This window comes from Megascapheus bottae, chromosome 29, assembly GCF_031878675.1.
Source record: "Megascapheus bottae isolate mThoBot1 chromosome 29, mThoBot2.hap1, whole genome shotgun sequence".
NCBI lineage: Eukaryota > Metazoa > Chordata > Mammalia > Rodentia > Geomyidae > Megascapheus > Megascapheus bottae.
Window position 1 is genome coordinate 8105885 of NC_143537.1, and position 10511 is coordinate 8116395.

Below are 10511 nucleotides of genomic sequence, written 5' to 3' on the forward strand. Positions count from 1 at the left end.
TGAGCCCTCCACCTACAAGACAAATGCTTTATTATGGAGCTATACACCCAGCCCTATTACTGTTGTTGTGAATTCTGATATTCACGTTACCCCATAGTTGATCAGAAAAGCTTGTCCACACTAAAACCTACATACAGTTGGTTTATTTGTAATATGCTTTTGTTTTTTTAACAATTTATTTATTTGAATTTATTTTTTATTTATTTGAATTTATTTATTTGAATTGACAAAGTACATATTTATGGTGTATCACATATTTTGATATACATGTCTATATTGTAAAATAGCTAAATCAAGGTAATCAAGATGATTCTTAAGAAAAATCTCAGTGATTTTCCTATATACAATATATAGTTGTTAACCCTAGACACTATTTTTAAGCTTTTCATTGTTGTTGTACTTTTGTACTAGGGATGGATGCTATGTTTGCTGAGCGAGCACTTTGCCACATAGCTCCATCCTAGCTCATGACACTGTAATTGTGTACAAGAACTATATGAACCCACTCCTCTTTTCCATCAGTTTCTGAAACTGACCTTTACTTTTAGCCCAAGATGTTTTGTGCTTTGAATTTTCTGCGCCCTGGACTTGAAATTAGCTGAGTTTTTTTTCCTTTAATTTCGTTTTAGGAAGAAATAATATTTATAACTTGCATCTGAGCCACAGGTGAACCCACTGCTTATAAGGTGTCAGTTCTTCTAGGCACCCATAGAGTTGCAAACAGACCTAACGGTATAAAACCATACAAATAAGTGAACCAAGACTTCTAATCCCATCTGACAATACTTCCCACCCTCTTGTCTCCATTTTACCTTCTTGCCTGTCTCCTGGCAAGCTCCTAATTGATTGTCAGCAACATCAATTTGGGGGGGGTGAGGGGAATCCACACAGTTGGCAAACACCCCTTGGCTTGAACAAAATTCTCTTTCCCCATCTACCTTATCCAAAGTCTCTCTTTGTCCCTCTTGGGCCACAGTGAGCATTTTAGATTTATTTTTTTCATATATTTTTATTGTAATTAATAGAAGGGTTACATTGTAGTCACCAGATAGAAAGTGTCTTACTTCACAAACACTGATACCTAGATTTATGTTTGTAAATTCTTTTCTGACAGTTTTGGTCGGTGCATTTACTAGGAGTGTTTTCTAGCGCAAGCAAGTAAGCAAAGCAGTCCGTTCAGGATCATTTCTTGGATTCATTTCCTGAACCCACGAAAGGCCCCTCACCACGGGTCCACGGAGGGGTCTGAGGGCTCACAGGGCTGCAACCAGGTGTCGCTGTCCTGCTCTTGGGGAGCCCGTGTCCCTCGAGCTGCCCAGGAGGACACCAGGGTCAGGGGGTCCTGCTGCTCGCTTCCATCGTGGGCGCGGGGCCTGAAGTAGGCACAGAGAGGCCCCGGGAAGGTGTCGTGGAAGGTGAAGAGGTGGGAGCCATCGGACACGTTGAAGAAGGACAGCTTCCCGGCCTCGTGGTCCAGGAAGATGCCCACCCGCCGGGGTGGCACGCGCAAGGAGAGTGCCACGCGGTGGGGCGCCAGGACGAAGTACTCGCAGCCATTCCACAGCCCCATCACCCAGTAGCCGCTGGCAGGGCCCAGGCGCACGGGGCCCGAGCGCGCCACGCTATCCAGACACGCGCCCACGAACCAGCGGCTGCGCGCGCCCACCTGCACCTCCCAGTAGTGGCGGCCGGCGGGGAAGCGCTCCTGGCTCAGCACGCACGTCTGCTCCGAGAACCGCGGGGGAGCGCAGGCCGTGGGCCCCGGGGTCCCCACGCGCCGCGAGGACACGCTCTTGGCATCCTCGGACACCTCCAGGTTGGGGTGCGCGGTGGCGGCGTCCAAGGTGATGTCCACTGCATAGACGCACAGGATTAGAGAGTCAGCTATGGATAACCCCACACTGTCCCTGTCCCCTCCTGTCCCCTCCATAGTCCTCTGTTAATCCACGGGTGACAGTTTTAAACAAAAACGGTTATAAAGGTGATGGATGTACAGAAGGGTTAGAGTTACATAAGTCAGGTAAAAAGTGCATTTCTTTTTTGGACACTGTCACCCCTTCTCTTGTTCTCTTACAGGTTGTACAGTTCATTTTCACCAGGCACCCTGTTTCTTTGAGGCGTTCAAGGCACATAGTTATTGCGTGTGTGGTGTCGTGTATATACTTGTGTGTCTGTGTGTTCCAGGCTCCTACAAGATTTCTCTTACGTCAGATCATTCGCTCATCCCTTCTGCTTAAGATCCAGCCAAACCAAGTCGCAAAACGGTTGCTCCCTTTCAAGTTACCTGCATATTGTCGGGCTGCTCTCCATTCTGCAACCAAATAGACAGGGAAAAGATGCTTAGAAGGCTGAGTCAGGGGCTCTTGAACCTGCCTGTGAGGGTGGAATTTCATGGAACACTGTTTTTTTTTTTTTTTTTTGCCAACATTAAAATTTTGCTGGGAAAAAGCAAGAGACCTAAGCCGGTGGACAAAGAACCAGTGCAAGTGGTAGAGCGCTGGAAATGCAGCCTAAGCCCCTGAGAATAAGGCAGTGGCAGGCCATTGAGCAGACACATGGAGACACGGGAACTAAACACTTCCCCAAGGCGACTCGTCCAGTTAAGGGAAAGTTATGCACAGTGGACTAGAATGACTGGATTCTCACTTCACACCTAGAAAACAGTGAGTGCTAGGATTCAAGGCCTGCTCTAGTTGGGATCTGGAATGTTCCCTCGAGAGCCCTGGGGAATAGGCTTAGTCTTCAGCTTGAGCTAGTGGGAATGGAGGAGACTTTAAGAGGTAGACCCTAGTTAGAAAGGTGTTCTCCTCCTTGGGGGTGGGGGGTGTGATCAAAAGAGTAAATGACAAGACTGCAGCGCTGCTAAGCATTAAAAAAGAAGAAGACCCTCCAGACAGTTTTTCTAATTTATAATGGATTTCCTGAGATACCACTCCACAGTGGATCTGTCAGGGTTATAATGGGAAACGGTTGGGAGAAAAATAGTCTTCACTCACCAGCCTGGCCTTCAGCTCTTCTCCATTCTGAAGCAGTAAAAGGAAAAGCAGAATTAGAACCCCAGAATATCCTTCCCTATTCTATGCATCACATTTGACACTCTCCCTGCCCTCCCCTGCAGCATCACACACAATTGGGCGATGAGCAAATACATTGCTAATTAAATGCAAAAACAATTAGAAAGAGGTGGACAGCAAGGAACAATTGGAAGAGGCTGCACTTACTCAGCTCTGTCTGAAGCTTCTCTAGAAGCAAAAGAGAGACAATGATCAACGTTCGGGTGAGTGGAAAACCCTTCCAAAGCAGTTAGCTCCCTGGGAAGAGTGTTCAGCCTCTGCCAAAGTGGCTGCAAGGGTTCTCCACAAGGAAGCAACCTGCACTCTGGGATGGGGTGAGGGTGGGGAGGTGGAGGCACCCGAACTTACCCAGCTGTGCCGTCAGTTTTCCTGAAGAAGAAATGAAAAGAAACTGAGCTTGGGCAGTGAGTGAGAGAGGACAGCTGGATGAACGTGGAGGCCTCATTCCCTTAGAGCACACAGGCAGTTCCCACCACACATCTTGGGGTGATCCCCTCCCCACATTCTCCCCCCCGCCCCCCAGGTCTGCCATATGCCCTTGTTGACCCAGCATTCCCTTGGCTGTTCAGAGATGTGGGCCTCGAGGAATGCCTCTGCTGCAGCTTACCTCGTTCCTGGTCTGCCTGCTTCTTTACCTTTGCTGGAAGGAAGAAACAAGATGGATCATGTACCCTGTCCTGCCTCCAGCCATTCGGAAGCTACCCTGAGGTCCCGTCCTGGCAGGATGTCCTTGGATGTTCCCCGAGGGAGGGGGTGGAGGGGGGAGGGCAGCCTCATACCTTGGGACTGCTGATGCTTGTGGAAGTAGTGCATTGCCAGGAGGGCCAGGAGGGCCAGGAGGAGTGGTAGTGTCACCAAGGTCCCAAGGAAAGCTTTCTTCCAGGGGGATGTGCCAGGTAAAAACAGGTCTGGAAAGCACCCTCCCCCACCAGGGAGTTGTCCATTAGAGTTTCACTGACTACCCGGACAAGACCCATCATGGATCTCGTGAGTGCCAGAGCAGGTGTGAGATCTTCTTTCTAGGTGAGGACTGGGAGGGTGATCAGGAATTTGAACTTGCCCAGAGGAAAGGGAATGTTCTGAAAACTAAAGGAAGCAAGCTGAGGAGGGCTGGTGTACCCCTCACCCTGCTCCTGTTTCTGTCACTTAAGACAATTGAAAACATTAAACCCTTCCATGGGTGTCTTTTAAGGTGTGTGTGTGTGTGTGTGTGTGTGTGTGTGTGTGTGTGTGCGTGCCTGTGCTGGGGCTTGAACTCAGGGCCTGAGTGCTGTTCCTGAGCTTTGTGGCTCTCAGCTAGCACTCTATGACTTGAGTCACACCTCCAGAGATGAGTCTCACAGACTTTCCTACCCAAGCTGGCTTTGAACCTTGGCCATCAGATGTTAGCCTCATGATTAGCGAGGATTATAGATGTGAACCACTTGCTCCAGGCCATAACAAGATGCTGATATTCAATAGTCATCTACTTCCCCAAATCTCCACTTTCTAATCCATAGACGTTCCCAGATGCCTTTTCCTCTCTGGCTCCTGCCAATGTCCAAATACGATACGACTAACATCATTATTTACTGTGTATATTCCCCTGGAGGAACGGAAGCTGAGGGTAGAGGTTTGGGGCCCCTTGTGAATGCCCTGCCTTGGTGACTGGAGGATGAAGTAGGGACGCCTGGGTTCCCATGACGATCTCTAATGCGTAGAGTTCATGGGCTTTCGTGCCTGGCATAGCAGTGCCGGTTCCCTGGGCATCTCGGTTATGCCTCTTACTCTTTGGATTTCCAGAAGAGTAAGACCTATAGACCAACTTTGAGGTCAATCGACATGGTGGATGCAGCAATGAAGACGCTCCCTACTGACCTGCTATCTGGACTGCAAACTCTTTCTTCTGGCTCAGTAGAGTGTTCAGGATGGAACAGGACACGTTGTGATGGGCTCCCTTGTGGACAACCACAGATGTTTCTACACTGAACAGGCCCTGAGCGTCCTGGATGATGGCTTCCGACTCGGGAGGCAGGCACCGACCCTGGTGCTCATTCCACTGAACTTTGGGTTTGGGGTACCAGCCATGGGAACTGCATCTCAGCTGAATGCCTCCATCTTTGAAGCCCTCCAGGGAGAGGTGAGGGTCTGAACCAGGTCCTGGGAGAGATACAAGGAATGGTAACGATCAGGTTCCTTCCTAGAAGGTGTGGAAGAAGACGTTCATGTCCCCATGCACCGTGTAGACGTCAGAAACAGTGACTGGTAATAACCTCTGGGTGGACTTGGCTTGTCCTTCTCCCTGGGCGGTAAAGGGTGGTGTGAATCAGCAATGGAATGCACAGTCGGTACCATCCCCGAAGGACACACACACACACACGGTCCTGGGGGCTTGAACTTGGATCTTGAGACTTGTGCTCTACCATCTTGAGTCCCAGCCCCACTTCTGATTTTCTGGTGGTTCTTTGGGGACAAGAGTCTCACTGGCTTTCCTGCTTGGGCTGGCCTTGAACCTTGATCCTCATCGCTCAGCCTCCTGAGTAGAGCTAGGATGATGCCCCAGCCAGGTTCCCCGCCTTCCTGGACCCCCACCCCCCCCAGACCCCAGGCCTGGGGGGGGACCCCACCTGCTGGGATCCCCACCTGCTACCTCCAGCTCCCAGACGGCCTCCCCGGAGAAGTCTCCGGAGAGGAAGCGGCAGCCGTACTGGCCCTCGTCCGCGGGGCGCAGGGCGCGCAGGGACAGGGCCACGCGGCCCTGGGCGATCTCGTCCGTGTCCAGGCGGGTTCGGTTCTGGAACTGCGCCATCGACGAGGCCCCCAGGCCGGGCTGCTCCGGGTACAGGTGCACCACGTCCTCCAACCGGCTCCGGAACCAGCGGATCTCCATGTGCGCCGCGTCCCGGGGCGGGGACAGGTGGCAGGGGAACTCCACCTCGTCCCCCACCAGGGCCAGCATGGATTCCCCCGGGCCCATCACCTGCGCCTCCTCTAGGGTGACAAGCCAGGACAAGGCCCCATCAACCTCTTCATGCCCGGCCACAGCCCCGCGTCTGGTTTTCTGGTGGTGAACTGGACATCAGAGTCTCCAAGACTTTCCTCCTGGGCTGGCTTTGAACCCAGATCCTCAGATCTCAGCCTCTGAGTAGCCAGGATTACAGGCACCCAGCTAGAATTATTATTATTATTATTATTATTATTATTTTCACATCCCTTTGGATACCTTTCTCTATCTCCATCTCTCTCCCCCTCCCTCCCTCCTTCCCTCCCTCCCTCCCCCCCTCTCCCTCTCCCTCTCCCTTTCCTTTGGAGACCAGGAATCTACAGTGAATCAATCAGATGACAAAGATGAAGCTGGGCTCACCAGTGGCTGACGCCTGTAATGTCAACTACTTAGGTGGCTGAGATCTGAGGATCACATTCAAAGCAGGTAGGAAAGTCTGTGAGACTCTTATCTCCAGTAAACTACTCAGGAAAAAAAAAGCCAGAAGTGGGGCTGTGGCTCAAGTGGTAGACTGTTAAGCCTTGAGCACAAAGAGACTCAGGGATAGAGCCCAGGTCCCGAGTTCAAGCCCTAGGTCCAGGAAAAAAAAAAGGTACAGTCTATGACTCTATGTATGAGAAGAAGTAGACAAATCTGACTTCTTGAATAGTCACCATCATGCAACAAGTGTGTGTACAGGTGAGAACATGAGAGGAGCAGTACATGTAACTTACGGTGAATGTGTGGTGCTGGTCTGATCACTGGTTTGAATCAACCACATACAAATGTGTCTAGAGCAGCTGAAGGCTAATGCTCTACTACTTGAACCACACCTCCACTCCAGGCTTTTGGTGCTGAATTAGAGTTAAGAGTCTCACAGGCTTTCCTGCTCAGGCTGGCTTTGAACCAAAATTTTCAGATCTCAGCTGGATAATGCTGGGTGTGGGGACGGGAAGGCAATGGGTGGTTAACAATTGCGTCAGAAATCTTTCTGTATTATGAGGGGAAGCCTGGCAGAAGATGTGGGCAGAGCTGAGACACACAGAGGCTGGCTGAGTTGCCTAGGGCTACAGATTGTAAGCACTACCTGAGTTCACCTTCCCTGGTTGAGGCAAGAGGAGAAGGTAGGTGAGGAAGAAGACACTGCTGGGTAGAAGAATTCTCTTCAAGAATTCCAGGGATCCTGGCAAATCCCCCATCTGTCCTCAGCAATGAAAGCCACCTGGGGAGAAAAGTGATTCTGGGGTGATGTGAACACTTGTATTTAGTCCATTAGGTCTGAGATTCATTGTTGTGATGATGATGATGATGATGATGTGATTCTTGGATTCTTACCAGTCCCCTGTCCCTGTCTTTAAACCATAACCAGATATGAGAACTGCTTCTAATTTTACCAGCCAACACCATTATTAGCCTGGCTCAAACTCATGTTGCTTCAAGAGGACAGAGTGGGAAGGTCCCAGGGGAAACAACATCTGGCAAGGTATTGTGTTAGAGTCAGAAATAGAGCCATACACTGTGTGTGGGGCTCAGCGACACCCTCTTCTGGAATTTATGGTGTTCTCTAAACAAAGGGACATCTCAGAAGAACCCAGATCCTTTTTTTTTGGATGGGGAGTCAGAAATGGGGCTTGAACTCAAGGCCTAAGTACTGTTCCTAAGGTTTTTTGCTCAAGACTACCATCCTGCCACATTGAGCCACGGCACCACCTCCAATTTTCTGGTGGTTCATTGGCGATAAGAGCCCCACTTACTTTCCTGTCCAGGCTGGCTTTGAACCTTGATCCTCAGATATCAGCCTCCTGAGTAGCTAGGAGGACAGGCATGAGCCACTGGTTTCTGGCTTCAGATACATTTTTTCTCTCCCTTCCTGAACCATAGCCTGACATGGAAGAACATTAGGTCCACAAAACAGAGAAACAGACACACCGTCCTGTGCATTAGAAAAGGGAAAGTATGCCTGCCTGCTCCATGACCTTCTGGCACAATTTCAGGTAGCCCTGAGACTTCAGGTGTGATTTCTAGTGTCACCTATGGGTCATTCTTCCTGTATTTACAGCATCTTTGAAGCCCCAGTGATAAGGCCATTTCATCCAATCACTCTTTCTTTACACCTCTTTTTCAGGAAACTCAGTCCCAGACAAGACTAGCATCATCCTTCTAACTCTATTTCCCCCTGTACCCTGTGGAGCCATTTCAAAGAATGGAAGTCTGTGACTCTGGTATGGTGAACATGTCCTCAAACTGGATTTCAGACATGTTTTGCACATGCATGAGCCCCAATCTCTCTGTTTGTGCAATGGAAGGAACTAGTGTCAACTTAATTGCGTGCTCTCTCACAGCTTAGTAAGATGCTCTTGAAATAAACTCAGCACACTCTCATTTTTTCCTCTATCTTCCTGAACATCTGTTTTCTCTCTTCTTCCAAAGATTTCCCCCTCTCTCTCTTCGCTCTATCTCAACACCCCCAAGGAAAGGTTTGCCACTCTCTAGAGTCCCTCAGTTTCCCTTCTTCTGCCACCATCATCCTCATCATTTTTCTTTCTATAGATAAAGGTCTGTGTCACAGAGGTGTCCAGCCATAAAACCAACCAAACAACTAAGAAATACAAATAAAAAAAAATCTACTGCCAGCTAACACAGAGCATCCTGAAGAACTTGTCCCAAACTATAAATCCCAAGGTGTCAAATGGGCCACTGATGCTTTCCTGTCCTCCCCATCCCAGGATCCAATGCAATGCAATCTTTTCTCCAAGAGGTAACTAGTACTCTCACCTCCACTGTAGCTTTCCTTACGACTGTTACTAGGCCCTAGTGACAGATCAGGAAATGGCCCACAATGGTTTGGTTTCAATAATACACAAGGCGATTCTTCCCCCTCTGCGTGTCTCTTGAGATAAATCACCCCAAGGAAGGAGTCCTTTCAGGTGCTTGTGTGCTTTTCATCTGATGGGGTGGTGACATGGAACGCGTTGGAATTCTGCCTCTCAGAATTCAGACCTGGTCTGAATGGCTATCTCCCCTTAGGTAAACTCGAAGCACTCCGTCCTCATCTGAGAAGCCAATGCCACCCATGCCATATTTTCTCACCCACCTCTCCTCCCCAGAAGCTCCCCTCATCCTTTCCTGAAAGGTGGAGGTTGGGAAAGGGGTCGAGAAGAAGTCACATACCTTTCAGGTAGCAGCAAAGTGTGTCCTGGTGATCTCACTGTCCCCTTGCAAAGGGGACGATGGTTGTGAAGCGTCCTTAGTCCCCGACGCCAACTTTATAAATGGACTGTGGACTCAATCTAGAGAGGGATGGGGGGGGGAATAGTTCATTGATGACAAAATTATTCACCCACCTTCCACCTTAGGACACGTGCTGTTGGCTCTGCCCTTTGTTATAAAAACCAAGATGGATAGAACAAAACGAGGAAGTCTCTGTCATATCCTGGCTCTGAGAGGAAACCCGCACATTAAATTCCCACGGAAAATTGTCCCTCTAGGGTCTAAGAATGAGGGTAAAGGTAGCTGAGAGCTTTGCAGAGAGGTGGCACAGCTGCAGCATTTCAGAACAGGAAAGAATGCTTCCGATGGCTGCATTGGATTCCTGTGTGGATGGAGGGGAGGGGGGCTGCAGGAGGGCAGAATGGCTGTTCTTGCTGCATCTCTCTCTCCTCACAGTCTCAGTGAAAGAAACTGAGACTGGACTGTCATCACCATTAACAGTCAGGAACTTCCTATAGGAGGAAAAATCAGAAAAGAAAGGCCCTGGAACCATTGCCATAAGCAAAATCTCACAATCTCTATTCCTATACACAGCTTGGAACTCATGTAGGAGACTGGCTCAATAGAGAAAAATGAAGCACAGCTCCATTTGAACCCATTTTTTGCCATAGGCCACGGTGCAATTTCTGTACTTGTGAGAAAGAAGGGTGAGTTCCAGCCACTTGGTGGAACCACCCTCCTGATGCTCTCCCAGGGAGAGGGGGGAAGGTCTCACCTGTGGCACAAACCAACACACAGATGTGCGAGACATCCCCGGAGTCTCGTAGAAATCCCCAGTTTTGAAGAGAGGTATGGAAAGGTAGCAGGGAATGGGTTAGCTATGGGGTAGGGATCTGAAGGTAACTGTGTGCAGACAGGTTGGTGAGGGGGGAAATTTGGGGTCAGGTGTGCTTAAAGATATCTTCAGGTTAGTAAGGCTGAATGAGGAGACAGAGGAAGGCTCAGATTCAATTTCAACTGGCCATTGAATAATTAACAGTCAGGGAAGAGGGTAATGGCCTCTTGATTATTGTGTGCAGGGAAAGGAAAAGGCCAGGGGCGCAAGCCAGAAAAGCCAAGAAGAGGGTTGGGAAATGGAAATAGAGGTCAGATAAATAACTGGATAGACTCCGAAGACAGAAAAGTGTTTTCCTTCATAAACTCAAGCCAAGCTCGGCGCTGGTGGCTCATGTCTGTAATCCTAGATACTCAGGAGGCTGAGATCA

At 49.4% G+C, this 10511-nt stretch overlaps 1 protein-coding gene across 1 annotated transcript; it reads right to left on the reverse strand.

The window, feature by feature from the left end:
• Positions 1-242: 242 nt before the first annotated feature.
• Btnl9 (butyrophilin like 9) lies at positions 243-9409 on the reverse strand. The gene is made up of 11 exons (XM_090320745.1): positions 9208-9409; positions 7124-7258; positions 5697-6044; positions 4932-5213; positions 3854-3982; positions 3682-3714; positions 3423-3443; positions 3222-3242; positions 2997-3023; positions 2285-2311; positions 243-1854 (listed from the first exon to the last, which is right to left on the reverse strand). The coding sequence occupies exons 2-11, from the start codon at positions 7233-7235 to the stop codon at positions 1223-1225; spliced, it is 1632 nt and encodes a 543-aa protein (XP_090176871.1). The 5' UTR covers positions 7236-7258; positions 9208-9409; the 3' UTR covers positions 243-1222.
• Positions 9410-10511: the final 1102 nt, after the last annotated feature.

Excerpts from the sequence above, each read along its gene's own strand:
- Btnl9 (XM_090320745.1), bottom strand. The coding sequence starts at position 7,235 with ATGGGGGATTTGCCAGGATCCCTGGAATTCTTGAAGAGAATTCTTCTA. Across the intron at positions 5,214-5,696 it reads CTGGGAGCTGGAGGTAGCAG|GACCTGGTTCAGACCCTCAC; the intron begins GTGGGGATCCCA and ends TATCTCTCCCAG. Across the intron at positions 3,983-4,931 it reads GTTTGCAGTCCAGATAGCAG|ACCTGTTTTTACCTGGCACA; the intron begins GTCAGTAGGGAG and ends GGTGCTTTCCAG.